The sequence below is a fragment of the Trifolium pratense genome, linkage group LG6 (genome assembly GCF_020283565.1).
Source record: "Trifolium pratense cultivar HEN17-A07 linkage group LG6, ARS_RC_1.1, whole genome shotgun sequence".
NCBI lineage: Eukaryota > Viridiplantae > Streptophyta > Magnoliopsida > Fabales > Fabaceae > Trifolium > Trifolium pratense.
This window is the reverse complement of record NC_060064.1, coordinates 22,575,695-22,593,577: the sequence shown is the minus strand read 5'-3', so window position 1 is coordinate 22,593,577 and position 17,883 is coordinate 22,575,695. Positions and strand designations below refer to the sequence as shown.

The window sequence follows — 17,883 nt, the reverse complement described above, 5'->3', positions numbered from 1 at the left end:
TAATTCATTATGAGTCTGTTTGCTCTGCAGGATAAGAGACATGATATGCTAATTATATTATATTCTATTTCAACTAAGTGTTTGGTGAGGCAACAAATATAATAAGTTAATTCTAAAACTTATCCTATCTTATCATTATAGTTAAAAAATCGTATCCTGAATTTGAGCTAGGTTATCAACATGATAAAATAAGAAATAATTTATTGATTTATTCTATCAAATATATTTTTCAAAAAATGAAAATTATAATATCTTTATCAAATGAGTTATACACAAAGAGACATAATACATAATATTTTTGTCTTAGACAAATTAGTAACCACCACATAAACTCACATAAACAACTACGAGATCCCAAATTCAAATCTAGATAAAGTTGTCCGGTCCTTTGATATATGGACAAAATCCATGAACTTTATTGTACAACAAACTAAATAAGGGTTACGCTAAACAGCGTCTTGATACAACAATTAAAGAAACAAAAATAAAAACTTTAAGTAAAAAAAGTTATTAAACGTTAAAATCACTCTTTTAATTTATAGAAAGATGAATTTAAAATAATTTTTAGTATTTTTAATTAAGTTATCATAAAAATCATTTTTAGAAATACAAAGAGAAAATCAATTTTTTTTAAAGCTAAAACAAACTCATGTTAGCATTTTCGAATAAATAAATAAATAAATGTACGGTTTCTTACCATAAATATATGTAATTTCAAATTCGCGAACGATTTTGTATTCTTCAGCCAACAACAGCATGAGAGTAGAAGATTGATTGGTGATGCTGCTATGAATCAAGCAACTACCAATCCAAAAAACACTATCTTTGGTATTGTTATTATTGCATTGCTATATATGATTTTGGCTTAACTACATATTTGGTCCTTACGTTTATTTTAGGTTTCAATTTGGTCTCTTACATTTAAAAAGTATCAATTTGGTCCTTAGTCATTTCCGTTAGTTTTGTCACTAACACCGTTTGTCAGCGTGTCCAAGTGCCAATTGTCAGTCCACATATGCAAATTGACTGTCACATGTGACAAAATTGACGGAAAGAACTAACTTGAACCCTAAAATAAACGTAAGGGACCAAATTGATACTTTTAAATGTAAGGAACCAAATTGAAACCTAAAAGGGACCAAATGTATAGTTAAGCCTATTTTTTATGAACAAATGAATGATTAGAAATAGTTACTCCCTCCAACATTATTTATAAGCAAAATTCTCTTCTATCACATGTATTAAGAAATTTGTTATTTTTACTAAATTAGCCCTTACGATATATTAATTTCATGTTAAAAAGTAACAATTAATGAGGGGTATTTTTGGAAGAATAACATTAAATAAAATTGATTATACTTTAGTAGTTTAGCTTATATTTGAGGCCAATTTTATTTTGTTAACTTTTGCTTAAAAATAAGGCCGGATGGAGTATGAATTGATATTCTTCTGTTTTTCAGATGTGAAGAGGTTAATTAGTAGGAATTTCAGTGATGATGTTGTTCAAAAAGATATTAAGTTGTGGCCATTCAAAGTAGTTGCTGATGAAAACAACAAACCAATGGTTGCTGTTGAATATAAGGGTCAAGAGAAGCGCCTTTGTGCGGAGGAAATTTCATCAATGGTCCTCACAAAGATGCGGGAGATTGCAGAGGCATATTTGGAATCACCAGTTAATCATGCAGTCATCACAGTGCCGGCTTATTTTAATGATTCTCAACGTAAAGCCACTATAGATGCCGGTGCCATTGCTGGCCTTAATGTTATGCGAATAATGAGCGAGCCTACTGCTGCAGCTGTTGCATATGGTCTTGACAAGAGAACAAACTGTGCTGGAGAACGGAATATTTTTGTGTTTGACCTTGGTGGTGGGACGTTTGATGTGTCTCTTGTTACGATTAAGGATAAGGTCTTTCAAGTTAAGGCAACAGCGGGAAACACACCTTGGTGGAGAGGACTTTGATAACAGAATGTTGAACTACTTTGTAGAACAGTTCAAGAGGAAGAAAAGAGTGGACATTAGTGGGAACCCAAGAGCCTTGAGGAGATTGAGAACCCAGTGTGAAAGGGCAAAAAGAACACTCTCTTTTTCTGTTGACACCACTATTGAGGTAGATGTAGATGCTTTGTTTGAGGGCATTGACTTCTCCTCATCGATCACTCGTGCAAAATTTGAGGAAATCAATATGGATCTTTTCAATGAATGCATGAAGACAGTTGAGTGTTGTCTTACCGACTCTAAGATGGACAAGAGTCGTGTAAATGATATTGTCCTTGTTGGTGGTTCTTCTAGGATTCCCAAAGTGCAGCAGCTATTGGAGGACTTTTTCGAGGGAAAGGATCTGTGTAAGAGCATCAACCCTGATGAAGCTGTTGCTTTTGGTGCCGCTGTGCAGGCTGCGTTGCTGTGTGAAGGTAGTACTAATGTTCCAAACTTGGTGTTGATTGATGTTGCACCATTGTCTTTAGGTTGGAGGCTAATTCATGATAGAATGAGTGTAGTGATTCCTCGGAATACTAGTATACCTGTCACGAAGACAGCAGTTTATGTTACAACTGAAGATAACCAAACCTATGTCTTGATCAGGGTTTATGAGGGGGAGAGAACTAGAGCGAGTCATAACAATATGCTTGGTTCTTTTTCTCTCTCTGGGTTGCCACCCGCACCTCGCAACTATCCTTTTCATGTGTCTTTTGGTATTGATGAAAATGGCATTTTGACGGTCTCTGCCAAGGAACTTTCCACTGGCAATACAAATGAGATTACAATAACCAATTATAAAGAAAGGCTATCAACAAAAGAAATTAAAAAATTGATTGAAGAAGCTGAGAAATACCGTGCTGAAGATAAGAAATTCCTAGAGATGGCTAGAGTAAAGAATGCATTGGATGATTGTGTTTACAAAATTGAAATTGCTTTAAAGAAGCAGAATATAAACTTAAAGCTTACCACACAAGAGCATGCGGAAATAGAAATTCTTGAAGATCATTTGAAGGAGCTCGAAAATATGTTTAAAAACACTATAGCCAAGATTAACTAGGTTTTTTTTTTTTCTCCATTAATATTTTAAATGTTTCTTGCTGTCTTGTACGCAATGAATGCAAAACCTTTACATAAAGTTCTGTTAATTTAGGTTTGATAAATTTTCTAGCCCAAAGTCCCATGAAGAGATCAAATTTTTAGCATGACATTGAAGGTTACTCTTGTTTTCAAATGAGCAATTCATTTATAGAATGTACCATTCCAACACTCTCAGTAATCGTGCATATAATGAAAACAAAAAATCGATATTACTTACTGTGTATGATGTTTTATTTGGATTCTTCATCTATCATGATTAATATTATTCTTATGTGATGTGTATTTTTTTGTGCCAATTATAACTTCTTTAGTTCCGGTGGAATTATACCTGCGAGGAATCTATGTGAGTGTGATGGAGACAGCCATTTCTATGGCCATAAAGGCCGCCCTACCCCGATATTGACGGGGAAAAACCAATTTGACTGAGTTTGGGTTCCGGTTTTCCTCGAATTAAAAAGGCGGATGTGGGGTGGGTAATGAGGACATTGATATCTACCCCGAACCCACTCCACATATATCTAATTACATTTTACCTTTTTTTTTATTTCCAATGAGCTGGGGATCGAACTCAAGACCTATAGTGTACTATCCAAACCCTCACCACTAAACCAAACCTAGTAGCTTACATTTTACCTCTCTTAAATTTAAAACCCTTGAACAAAGTCTTATATTATATTCACGTGTTTGTTTTTATTTTTAAGTTGAGTATTAAACAAAGTTGTTTTTTTTATTTATATTCTTTGTTTAAAAAAATAATATTGTCGAAATAAAATAGTTTTCAACTTTTACCTTTTTTTAATAAAATGTACCAAAATTTAATACAAGTCCATATCAAGGTGAGACAGAATAGGGATACCCGAACCAGTATGAGTTTGGGGTTCTACTTTTCATACCCCTTGAGAATTTGGATGAGTTTGGGGAAACCCGAACTTTATGGGGTTGAGAAAAACAAAATTTGTCCCCATCCCGCTCCATTGTCATGCCTTAATGAGCCAAATATAAAAATTATTTCTTAAAACTTGTGCATTTTTAATTTTAAGTATTAAATTTCTTATATTATTAAATGAATAATTTCTATATTAGGATATCTTTAACACCTTGAGTTAAAAGCAATAATTAGCTACCCTTGGAAAATACTTGAAACCGTAGGTAATTCAACACCATGAAGAGCAGAAGAAGTAATGCAGCGATGAGACGCTTCAGTTTTCCAAAACAAACGTATCGTCAACTACTACTTATCATTGAATTGAATTGAATTGAATAGTATAGTATATAAAAGGAGCATTTTCCTTTGGAAATAAAAGGAGCATTTTCCTTTGGAATAAAGAGAGTTTCTTAGAGAGTGTGAGTGTGACAAGAAGAAAAAGTACAAGGTAAGATAACGCAACGCTTCTGATTTCATTTTCTACTAGCTAGTACTCTATAGTTTTTATTTGAGTTTTTTCCTGATCTTATTTTGTTTACTGGAAAGATAATGGCGAAAAAATACGAAGGACATGCTGTGGGAATTGACCTTGGTACAACCTACTCGTGCGTTGCAGTGTGGCAAGAGCAACACAACAGAGTGGAGATTATTCACAATGAACAAGGCAACAAAACCACACCTTCTTGTGTTGCTTTCACTGACAAACAAAGGTTGATTGGTGAAGCAGCTAAGAACCAGGCTGCTACCAACCCACAAAATACTATCTTTGGTAAATCATATTCTCTGTTCCTTTATATATTTATTTACTGTCATTTTTGTATTGTTAATAATTTTTAATAACAATTTTGGCCTTTAAATATCTTAAATGTAAATTCGATTGAAGCAAAGAGGCAACTCTCAATTACTGGTTGATGCGATCCGATTGAAGCAAAGAGCAACTCTGACTTTAGTTCATTTGTTGCTAATATTATTCATATTATGTCCTCATTTGTAAACTATGAGGTAAAGTTCGTACAAGCGAATTTGGTTGCTCATTTCCTTAGATTTGAGTTTATTCCTTTTTGTATTGAACATTTATTGATTAATGAAATGAATTAAGTTTGTTTTGTTAAAAAAATATCTTAAATGTAAGTTAAATTAGTTATTTTTATGATTTGTACGGATATTTTAGTCATTTTCAAGTACTATTTTTACAACATTTGAAAAAAATTGGGGCTAAATTTCATATAGATAAAGTAATACGACTATGTTTTTTCTCAACATTTGAAATGATTATTAACATTACTTTTTCAGATGCTAAGAGATTAATTGGTAGGAAGTTCAGTGATGAAGTTGTCCAAAAAGATATGAAGTTGTGGCCATTCAAAGTCGTTGCCGATGAAAATAACAAACCCTTGGTTGCTGTTGCGTACAAGGGTCGAGAGAAGTGCCTGTGTGCAGAGGAAATTTCATCAATGATCCTCACAAAGATGCGAGAGATTGCAGAGGCATATTTGGAATCATCAGTTAATAATGCAGTCATCACGGTGCCAGCTTATTTCAATGATTCTCAACGTAAAGCCACTATAGATGCTGGTGCCATTGCTGGCCTTAATGTTATGCGGATAATGAGCGAACCTACTGCTGCAGCTGTTGCATATGGTCTTGACAAGAGAACAAACTGTGCTGGAGAACGGAATATTTTTGTGTTTGACCTTGGTGGTGGGACGTTTGATGTCTCTCTTGTTACGATTAAGGATAAGGTCTTTCAAGTTAAGGCAACAGCGGGAAACACACACCTTGGTGGAGAGGACTTTGATAACAGAATGTTGAACTACTTTGTAGAACAGTTCAAGAGGAAGAAAAGAGTGGACATTAGTGGGAACCCAAGAGCCTTGAGGAGATTGAGAACCCAGTGTGAAAGGGCAAAAAGAACACTCTCTTTTTCTGTTGACACCACTATTGAGGTAGATGCTTTATTTGAGGGCATTGACTTCTCTTCATCGATCACTCGTGCAAAGTTTGAGGAAATCAATATGGATCTTTTCAATGAATGTATGGAAACTGTTGAGAGTTGCCTTAATGACTCTAAGATGGACAAGAGTAATGTAGATGATGTTGTCCTTGTTGGTGGGTCTTCTAGGATTCCCAAAGTGCAGCAGCTATTAGAGGACTTTTTCAATGGAAAGGATCTGTGCAAGAGCATCAACCCTGATGAGGCTGTTGCTTTTGGTGCAGCTGTGCAGGCTGCTTTGTTGAGTGGTGGTGTTAAGAATTTTCCAAAATTGGTATTGGTAGATGTTACACCATTATCTTTAGGTTATGAGAAAACACAAGATCGCATGACTGTAGTGATTCCAAGGAATACTCCTATACCTGTCAAGAATTCATCAGGTTGTAAAACAGTTATGGATAACCAATACTCAAGCTTGATAAATGTTTATGAGGGCGAGAGAACTAGAGCTAGTCACAACAATCTGCTTGGTTATTTTAGGCTCTGTGGGATTCCACCTGCACCTCGTGGCCATCCTATTTGTGTAAGTTTTTCAATTGATGAAAATGGAGTTTTGACAGTTTCTGCCAAGGAAGTATCCACTGGTATTATGAATGAAGTTTTAATAACCAATTACAGTGAACGGTTATCTACAGAAGAAATTAAGAAATTGATTAAAGAAGCCGAGAAATATCGTGATGAGGATAAGAAATTCTTGCAGATGGCTGAAGTTAGGAATAAATTGGATGATTGCATTTACAAAATAGAAACTGCTTTAAAGAATCAGAATGTTAAGTTGAAGATCTGCACACAAGAGAGCAAGAACATCGATGCTGCAATTAGAAGGGCCAAAAATTTGCTTGATGAGAATCACGAGCAAGAAATAGATGTTCTTGAGAATCATTTGAAAGAGCTCAATAGGATGTATATAAACATTGTCCTATAGCTAAGTAAGATTGGTTAGTGGTTTTTTTTTTCTCCATAAGATTTTAAGTGCTGTTATGTTGTCTTGTGCGCAATGTATGCAATGAATGCCAAAAATTAAGGTTTGAAAAAATTTAAATTTGCAATGTTATTTGGTTTATAATATGGTTTATGACTGGGCTGAAGTCCATTGAGTAGAGAACAAATTTTTAGCATGGCACGGAAGGTTACTCTTTTTCTTTTTCTCATGAGCAATTCATATATGGAATATACCATTCCCAAGATGCCTGGTAATCATGCTGTTAAGAAGTCCCACATCGGTTGCAAGATGGCATGAATAAGTGTTTATATACTAGAGGCAATCATCTCCTTAAAAGTCGGTTTTGTAAGGATGAGTTAGGTTCAATACCCTTCTCCTGATGATGTCAAACTATCTTCAAACAAAGTGATGAGAAGTATCAAGATTGAAAAAATCGAGAAACAACGTCTCGAGATGTAATTGCATAAGTTGTTAATCAAACTTTGGCTTATTATTTTGCTCAATCAGATATCTACCATCTATCTTTTGGTCTGTTCCGTTATTGTAATATATATTTTTGTTGCACAACCTTGACTGCTTTTTAGCTATGAGCTTGTCCTTATGAACTCTTTTGATATGCCGAGATTACTAAACAATTGTCTGGATGTACTTCCCACAATATTATATAAATTGATATTCCTATAATTGTTGTGTTATTTTTATGCAGACTTTCCAAATTCATTTTGAATTCTGATTGACTTTTATTATCTGTCTAGCAGGATACAAATTCAATTGACTTCCTTTTTAATAAACTCATCAATTGTTTAAGGAAAATGCTAGTATGTACGACACAATTCGGTCGTCTTAAACGCACGACAATTCGGTCGTCTTAAACGCACGACAAGTTGAGATAGAGAATTTGCCAATTACTCTACATATTTTCTATCCTTTATAAATTTCATTTGACCAAACTTTCTAATACATAGTGCTCTATCACTTTAATACTAACATTTTTTTACAGTAACTTTAATACTAACATTGTTCATACTTTTGTTTTTTGAAGCAAACATTGTTCATACTTGTTTTGTCATTTTGCCACGATTATGATGCCAATATGAATTTTATTAATATTTTATGGATTAAATAAGTTAACTGTCACTATAGTTTTTCCAAATTTTTATGTTATTTTATTGCATTTTTAAGTTAACGCACGGCTATCCCGCTAATACTACTATTTATCACCCTTTAATTTTTACTATTAACCAATAAATCAATATTTCATAATACATTCCTGTCAAAAAAATAATTCCATAATACATATTCTTGGAGCGGCTCCCGTACAGACGCACTAGTATCCCGCTAATATTTATCACCCTTTATATTTTACTATTAACCAATAAATTAATATTTCATAATACATATTTTGGAGCGGCTCCCGTGCATACACGGGTATCCTGCTAGTACTACTATAAAATAGGACACATGTTAACAATGAGTTGGTATTCTCTCCATTTTATATTTTTTTCTATTTCTTTAATTATTACTCCCTCCGTCCCAAATTATAAGAGAAAAAACAAACATCACGTTTATTAAGAAAAATCAAAACAGAGTAATTTGGAGTATGTATTTTTGTATTTTAAATAAGTTTCCTAGAATTTGTAAAAAAAAAAAAAAGGTTTCCTAGAAAGATGCCCAAATCATTTTTATTGGTATTGCTTATTGATAAAAGTGGAGAGAAAGAAAATTAAATGAGTCAAAATCTTTTTTATACCCTCCAAAATATTAAAAATACTTTTTTTAAAAAAAATACTTTGGTAAAGAAATGAAAATCATAGAATGGATAAAAAATAAAAAAAAAATAAAAAAATTCTTCTCTCAAAATAAATAATTAGGGAGGTGTATTGGATTGAGATTTTATGAGACAATTTTTGCAAAAAAATGTCTTGGTGATTTTATGAGATTTTGTTGGACTATATTGATTTTGTGAGATTTTAAAGACTTTTTTATAATCAAGATTTTTAATACATGATTTGAATAAATTTTGAGAGATTTTTTTCAAAAACCTTTTTACAATGAAGATTTCATAATACTTTATATATTAGGAAATTTTTGTATATTAGGAAAATTATAAAAGAATCAATAAATTTTAATAAAAGAAATTATATTTTTTTTGGGAATCCAAATATTTAAACAAAAAAAAACAACCTTACATTTTTTTTTACGTATATGTTTCTAATCACAAATAAAAACCACTACCACCATTGATGGGAAAAGAAGCAGATGAATGTAACGAAAAAATTTTGCCGTAAAAAGTTGTAATGAATCAAAAGTTTGTAAAAAAGATGTCGAATTTGTTAAAATATTTTTTTTGCAAAAAAAAACATATTTGATAGGTAAAGAAGAAGAAGAAGAAGATCTGGTATAATGATGATGAAAGTAAAAAATCTTGAAGAGTTTGAAAAAGTCTAAAGTCTTTTGGCGAGTTTCTTGAAAAAGTGAACAAAGAAAAGAAGAAGGGGTGCAATGATGATGAACCGTGAAAGTAATAAAGAAGAAAAATTTGATACGACACACTGCAAAAAAAAAAAATCGGTAGACTTTTGAATATGAGTAGACATTTTTTTTTTTTTGGATACAAAAGGGGGCTAAGCCCAAGGGAAGAAATTAAACGGAGATGACTCTAGGGGTAGTAACCCCCATTACATCCATAAGCAACAAACTACTCAAACTAGCCGGACATTGTTCATAAATACGTAGTCCAGGTCCATGGTCGTATCCCATGTTGGCAAGAGCATCCGCACATGCATTTGCTTCACGGTATGTGTGACAAATTCTAATCTCCCAATCCAATGCTAACAGCTGACGGATTTCCTGAGTAGACATTTTAAAAGTAGTATCAAATCTCATTTAAATATCAACGGATTTTATTGCCCTAAAATAAAATCTTGTTTGTCTTAATTGAATATATACCACAAGATTTATTTAAGTTTTGTAAAGGTCTTAATTGAATACCTCAAAAAATTTTTGTCATATAAAAATCTTTTAAAATCGCATGAAATCCGCCATCTTAAATTCTCCTTGAAAAATGTTGACAGTTGAAACTTGGAACCAAGCAATTCAAAAAATCACGCACGCTTGCGTATTCTCCATACAACACAATGAGAGAGCAGAAGAAAGAACAAATTAGCATGAGACGTTTCGGTTTTCGAAAACAATTGTAACGTCAGTTATTTACTATCCCCAATCAATCTCAATGTTACTCGCTCAATATAAAAGGACCATTTTCCTTTTGAGTAAAGTGTATTTCTCATAAGAGTGTGATCAGTGTTAGATAATAATATTATTAGGGCTTTAAATATTGGGCTTTATATGTTAGTAGTATAGTAGTCCATTAGGAATTATTATAAATTGTCTTGTAATCCTTATTTTGTTAAGTAATGCTATTATAATATTATTGAAACCCTAGCCGTCACTTTGTGTTTCTCTCTGAACTTTAACATGGTATCAGAGCCGGGTTAAGGACTGCAATGTGGGCATTTGACCCAGGACCACGCTAGGCGTGAGGGTGGGTGTTGAATGTGTTGTTGTGTTGTTTGAGATTGTTTGAAGTCCCACATTGCTTAGGTTCCCGGGATGCGAAGTGTATAAATATGTGAGGGAAACCTCACCCTTTGAGCTAGCTTTTGGGGTTGAGATCCAAGCATATTTAACATGGTATCTAGAGCAAGGTTCGATCCGCCTTGAACTATTCGTTGCTTCCGCTGCTTGTGTTCCCAAAAGTTTGGGAATAAAATCGTGTTTGGTTTGTGAATTTTGAGTTAAGGTCACTTTACTGATTTTCGTTTGATTTGCTAGAGGGTTATTCATTGGTTCGTTTGGTAGGTACCTCTGATTTGCTTCTCGTCGGTATTGTAGGTGCCTTTTTTTGATTTGCTTGCTTTCATTAATGTTTGTGAGGCTTTGAATTATTTGATTATGTGAAGGATGATGTCTACAACTAGGACAAGGAAGTATTTGAATATGTCTGGATTTTTTTTTTTTTGTTGCTATTTATTCAATTGGTGTTTTGGTTTTGATTTGTTTAATCGGTTCAATTTAGTTAGGTTCCATTTGATTTGATCCTGTTTCGTTAGTTTAGTTTTTTGCGGTTTGGTTTGTTTTGTTCCGGTTTTGTTTGGTTCTGTCTGGTGAGTTAAGATAGTACTCACAATCTGTCTGGTGAGCGAAAGCTCACAATCTGTCTGTCTAGTGAGCGAAAACTCGCAATCTGTCTGGTGAGCGAAAGCTCGCAATCTGTCTGGTGAGCGAAAGCTCGCAATCTGAATATCTGAATCCGGTGAGGGAATACTCACATTGAATCCGGTGAGGGAATACTCACAATTTGAAATTTGAATCCGGTGAGGGAATACTCACATTGAATCCGGTGAGGGAATACTCACATTGAATCCGGTGAGGGAATACTCACATTGAATCCGGTGAGGGAATACTCACAATTTGAAATTTGAATCCGGTGAGGGAATACTCACATTGAATCCGGTGAGGGAATACTCACATTGAATCCGGTGAGGGAATACTCACAATTCGAAGTCTGAAATCTGAAGAACTTGAATTTGAAGCTATTAGTTAATTTGGTTTATTTTCGGGTTGATTTGTAACAAGCTCAAAGCTTAGTACGCTTTAGCTTGATGGGTAGTATTAGAAATAAAATATTTAGTTAGAGTAGTTTGATTTTCGTTTTTTGTTTGACAAACTCTCGATGATTATCTGATAATGCATCGTGAGTTTGAGGGGAAGTGTTAGATAATAATATTATTAGGGCTTTAAGTATTGGGCTTTATATGTTAGTAGTATAGTAGTCCATTAGGAATTATTATAAATTGTCTTGTAATCCTTATTTTGTTAAGTAATGCTATTATAATATTATTGAAACCCTAGCCGTCACTTTGTGTTTCTCTCTGAACTTTAACAATCAGAAGAAGAAAACCTACAAAGTAAAGCTTCTGAGCTTCTTTTACAGCGCAATAGTTTTCACTTGAGAGTATTTTTCTGAGTTTCCTTTGTTTATTTGAAAGATGATGATGCCGAAAAAATATGAAGGATATGCTGTGGGAATCGATCTTGGTACAACATATTCTTGTGTTGCAGTGTGGCATGAGCAACACAGTAGAGTGGAGATTATTCACAATGATCAAGGCAACAGAACTACACCTTCTTGTGTTGCTTTCACTGACAAACAAAGGTTGATTGGCGATGCAGCTAAGAATCAAGCTGCTACCAACCCACAAAATACTATCTTTGGTATATACTATTCTCTACTCTCCTTTATATACTTACTGTTATGATTGCATTGCTATGTTACAATTCATAGAGACCAAGTAAGTGTTTGTGTTGTTTTACTAAATAATAACTTGTTTTGGCCTTTAATCTAAGCAATAATTGTTAATATTATTTTTTTAGATGCTAAGAGGTTAATTGGTAGGAAGTTCAGCGATGATGTTGTTCAAAAAGATATCAACTTATGGCCGTTTGAAGTCATTGATGATGAAAACAACAAGCCTATTGTTGTTGTTCAGTACAAGGGTCAGGAGAAGCACCTATGTGCAGAGGAAATATCTTCAATGGTTCTAACAAAAATGCGGGAAATTGCAGAGGCATATTTGGAATCACCAGTTAAGAATGCAGTCATTACTGTGCCAGCTTATTTCAATGATTTTCAACGAAAAGCCACCATAGATGCCGGTGCTATTGCTGGCCTTGATGTTATGAGGATAATGTGCGAGCCTACTGCAGCAGCTGTTGCATATAGTCTTGACAAGAGAACTAATTGTGCTGGAGAACGAAATATTTTTGTGTTTGACCTTGGTGGTGGAACTTTTGATGTGTCACTTGTTACAATTAAGGATAAGGTTTTCCAAGTTAAGGCTACTGCTGGAAACACTCACCTAGGTGGAGAGGACTTCGACAATAGAATGGTGAACTACTTTGTAGAGGAGTTCAAGCGGAAGAAAAAAGTGGACATTAGTGGCAACCCAAGAGCCTTGAGAAGGTTGAGAACAACCTGTGAGAGGGTTAAAAGGATCCTCTCTTTTTCAGTTGACACAACTATTGAGGTAGATGCTTTATTTGAGGGCATTGACTTCTCTTCATCGATCACTCGTGCAAAGTTTGAGGAAATCAATATGGATCTTTTCAATGAATGTATGGAAACTGTTGAGAGTTGCCTTAATGACTCTAAGATGGACAAGAGTAGTGTAGATGATGTTGTCCTTGTTGGTGGGTCTTCTAGGATTCCCAAAGTGCAGCAACTATTGAGGGACTTTTTTAAGGGAAAGGATCTGTGCAAGAGCATCAATCCTGATGAGGCTGTTGCTTTTGGTGCAGCTGTGCAGGCTGCTTTGTTGAGTGATGGAATTAAAAATGCTCCAAACTTGGTGTTGATCGATGTTACACCACTGTCTTTAGGTTTGGAGGTAAATCATGATTGCATGGAGGTAGCGATTCCTAGGAACACTACTATACCCGTCAAAAAGACATTAAATTGTCGGACAACTAAAGATAACCAATCCACAGCATCGATAGAGGTTTATGAGGGTGAGAGAGCTATAGCCAGCGAAAACAATTTGCTTGGTTCTTTTAAGCTCTCTGGATTGTCCCCTGCTCTTCGTGGCCACCCTATGTGTGTATGTTTTTCTGTTGATGAAAACGGTATTTTGACAGTTTCAGCTAAGGAAGTTTCCACCGGCATCATGAATGAGATTATAATAACCAATTACAAGGAGAGGTTATCAGCAGCAGAAATTAAAGAATTGATTCAAGAAGCTGACAATTACCGTGCTGAAGATGAGAAATTCCAACAAATGGCTAAAGTAAAGAGTGCGTTGGATTTCTGTGTTTACAAAATTGAATCTGCTTTAAAGAAGCAGAATATTAACTTTAAGCTCTCTACACCAGAGAACAAGAAGATCAATGTTGCAATTAGAATGGCAAAAAAATTGCTTGATGAGAATGACCTGCATGAAGTAGATCTTCTTGAGGATCATTTGGAGAACCTTGAAAGTATGTTTGAAGACATTACAGCCAAGATTGGTTAGTTTTTTTTTTTCTTGCATCAACATTTTAGGTGTTGTCTTGTGGTTTTGTTTGAAGACCTTTGCATTAAGAGTTTAAAAATTAATTAATGGTTGTATTATTTATAACTAGCCTTAAATCAGTCGATTACAGAACAGTCTTTTACGAACATCTTATGGAAAGGTTGCTATATTTTTTGCTAACAAACAATTTATCGTTTAGTTATTATTATTGTGAACAGCGGTTATTTTGAGCATTCCAGCTCTCTTATTCTACTGTTTTGGCCATAGAAATGAGGTGAGGATTTGGATTTCACGTTGTAAATGTGTGACAAATTTATTGATTTTTGAAGCCATTGATTTCAAATCAATGACCGAAATCAATTCATTGATGTAAATGCTTGATGTATTCTTGCTTAACCATTATAAGTAGCTTTGTGTTTCAACACATGATTCCACAGCAGAAAGCAGGCCCTTCCACTCAAAGGAAAGAAGTAAAAATAAGGACAAACTAACATTCAGGCTTAACCATTATAAGTTGGAAAAAGAAATGAGCTGATTAAAAAAGTTTTTGATGTTTGAGATAGAATTGTGTATGCTTAACCAAGAATAAAATTCTCCATGAAAGAACAACTTGTGTAATTTTCAATTTCGAAAAGGCGAATACAGATTTTCATCACTAAAGCTCAACTTGAAAGAAAGAAAATAATGAAAGTATTGTAACTTGTTTTGACTCGATAATAAAGGTAAACAAATGTCAACAAAAATGAATTTAACATACAATAATTCTTTATGTACCTGCCAATTATTGGACGCGCTTCAATTCTTCTAAGAACTATCATTTCAATAGGAATAATGTTAGCAACACACTCTTTAACAAACACACTCTAACACACTTTTTTTTATTGGTTGAAATTCACATGGGTCCCATAAAAAAATGTGGACCCATATAACTTTTATGGGACCCATATAAATTTTAACCAATAGAAGAGAGTGTATTAGAGTGTGTTTGTTAAAGAGTGTGTTGCTAGCACTCCTCTTTCAGTAGATAATCAAAATTTTCTGAAGTGCTTAGTTTAAAATCATGATAGAGATCAGGACTGAATGCTGTGACTCCCTATATTATTCAGTACACCACTCTCGCTCAATATGCTCTTCACCCTGAAAGGTTCACTTGGCAAAGCCTTTGATATGCCCTGGCACGACAAACTAAAAATAGAATGATTGGAAACAGGCCTAGCATATGACTCTATAATCAGCTAGGTGTCTCTTGTTGCAATTAAAGATAAGGTCTTCCAAGTTAAGGCAACTGCAGAAAACTGCGTGAAACACTCACCTTGGTGGAGACTGAAGAGAACTTAGAGGAGTTCAAGAAGAAGAAAAAAAATGGACATTAGTGGTAACCCAAGAGCTTTGAGGAGGTTAAGAATCCAATGCGAGAGAACGAAAAGGATGCTCTCTCTTACTGTTGATTCCACTATTGAGGTAGAAGCTTTATCGGGTGCTGATTTCTTTTCATCTATCATCCGTGCAAGTTTGAGGAAATCAATATCGACCTTTTTAATGAATGTAGAGATTGTTGACAGTTGTCTTGCTGATTCTAAAATGGACAAAAGTAGTGTCGATGATGTTGTACTTGTTGGCGGTTCTTCTAGAATTCTCATGGTCCAAGAGCTATTGTAGAACATTTTCATGGACAAAAGGAACTGTGCAAGAACATCAACCCTGATGAGCCTGTTGCCTTTGGGGCAGCTGCGCAGGCTGCTTTGTTGACAGAAAACATCAAGAATGTTCCTAACTTGGTTTTGATCGATGTTACACCACTGTCTCTAGGTTGCAAGACAACAGAAGATCACATTAGTGTAGTTATTTCTAGGAATACTACTATACCTGTCAAGAAGAAAAAGAAAACATTACTGTACAATTCTTGATAACCAATCTGGTGCCTTGATTCATGTATATGAGGGTGAGAAAACTAAGGATAAATCTCTTAAAAATGAGTATTGGGCCTAACTCATCCTTACAAAACCGGCTTGTAAGGTGAGGATTGCCTCTAGTATATAAACACTTAGTCAGGCAATCTCTCAACCGATGTGGGACTTCTTAACACACCCCCTCACGCCCAGCACTATTGGGCTTGGTGCGTGGATATAAACGGTAGGTGGCCCGATAACGGAAACCTGATAACAGGTGGCCCAACGGATCGTGGAGAGGCTCTGATACCATCTTAGAAATGGGTATTGGGCCTAACTCATCCTTACAAAACCGGCTTGTAAGGTGAGGATTGCCTCTAGTATATAAACACTTAGTCAGGCAATCTCTCAACCGATGTGGGACTTCTTAACAAAATCGAGTGTCTCTTCACTGGAGAACCAGGAGATCAATGATGCAATTACAAAGGCCAAGAATTTGCTTGATGAGAATCACCAGCATGAAATTGATGTTCTTCGGAATCACTTGAAGGAGCTCGCTCAATAGTATGTATATAAACATTGTCTTTTAGCCAAGATTGGTTAGTTTTTTTTTTTTTGTTTAATTAGTAAAATGGTCCCTTAAAGATATTTTTGGTTTCACATTGAAAAAAAGGTCCGAATAGGTCCCTTAAAGACATCTCCGTTAATCAGTTTGGTCTTATTCAGACCTTTTTGTCTTTAAGGGACCTATTCAGACTTTTTTTTTTCTCTAAGGGACCAATTTGAAACCAAAAATGTCTTTAAGGGACTATTTTACTAATTAAGCCTTTTTTTTTTTCCTCCAATAAGATTTTAAGTGTTGTCTTTCTGTTTTGTAAGCAATGAATGCAAAACCTTTACATGAAGATCTATTAATTAATTTAGGTTTAATAAATTTTCCAATGGTATATGGTTTATAATTAGCCCCAAGTCCCTTGAGTAGAGAACAAATTTTTAGCAAAACATGGAAGGTTTCTCTTTTGTTGATGTTACAAAGCTAAACTCTTACCGCTGAGTTATCACATCAAGTGTACAAATGTGTATAACTAGTGCATGGGATTATACCTACAAGGAAATGTGGTGTTAACATGAAAGGTCATCAACCTCTAACTAAATGAAGAAGTTAGGCTAACTGATGTAGCAGAAAACATAAAGCATCATTTTCATCAGAACCTAACTAAACAGAAAATTGTGGCAATATATCCTCCCTACCTAGAAGCCACAAAACACTTGACAATAATGTCTTAGACAATGTGCACAAAGATAATTTTAATCGATCAACTTGTGCACTAAATATTCACCAGAAGTCCTATCAATCTTTGGTGGAGAAACAAGGTAATCGTTTCGGAGAACTCGAATGATTAGTGAAGTCCATGTTATGATTTTTTTGTGTTTTTGATATTACGGAATTTGGTGAGATATATTTTTTGTGTTTATAAGGAGAAGAAAATATATTGTTACATGGAGAATACTCTCATGTTTTTCTTTCTCATATATTATTCATAATTATATGGCTCTATATATAGAGCTACATAAAAACAAATCATATATTTAAAATGACAAACTAATTCTATAAATTCTAAACAAATCCTTAAAATTCTAAACAAAAATATAAATCATAAATCATAATATTATTTTATTTTAAATATAAATATAAAATATATTTAAATCTAAAATCTACAAAATCATATTTAGGAATTATTCTCAACCCTCCCCTTCCCCTGAGCACCAGAGAGATAAAAAAAAAATTACTCCATTTATCCCAAAACAAATGACCTAGTTGACGGCATTCATGTTTGCCATGAAGTGGAAGAAATAGTCACAAGATAGGCGGGTTTGAATTGTGACCCTTTTAAAATTAATCCAGCACTCTACAAAAATTGATCTCAAGTGTATATTTGGATGAATGTTAGTGAATGATAAAACAGATTGTTCTGAGAAT

The 17,883-nt window shown here is 34.3% G+C and overlaps 2 protein-coding genes and 1 pseudogene across 2 annotated transcripts; all 3 read left to right on the top strand.

Moving 5' to 3' along the window:
- Positions 1-1,426: 1,426 nt before the first annotated feature.
- On the top strand, positions 1,427-3,145 carry LOC123891924 (annotated as a pseudogene).
- Positions 3,146-4,411: 1,266 nt separating this feature from the next.
- On the top strand, positions 4,412-6,938 carry LOC123892818 (heat shock cognate 70 kDa protein-like). Its single transcript, XM_045942689.1, has 3 exons — positions 4,412-4,455; positions 4,554-4,776; positions 5,301-6,938. Exons 2-3 carry the CDS (start codon positions 4,557-4,559, stop codon positions 6,923-6,925), a joined length of 1,845 nt encoding a protein of 614 aa, XP_045798645.1. The 5' UTR covers positions 4,412-4,455; positions 4,554-4,556; the 3' UTR covers positions 6,926-6,938.
- Positions 6,939-10,124: 3,186 nt separating this feature from the next.
- On the top strand, positions 10,125-14,013 carry LOC123892815 (heat shock cognate 70 kDa protein-like). Its single transcript, XM_045942687.1, has 4 exons — positions 10,125-10,242; positions 11,891-11,912; positions 11,990-12,220; positions 12,380-14,013. The coding sequence occupies exons 3-4, from the start codon at positions 11,995-11,997 to the stop codon at positions 14,011-14,013; spliced, it is 1,860 nt and encodes a 619-aa protein (XP_045798643.1). The 5' UTR covers positions 10,125-10,242; positions 11,891-11,912; positions 11,990-11,994.
- Positions 14,014-17,883: the final 3,870 nt, after the last annotated feature.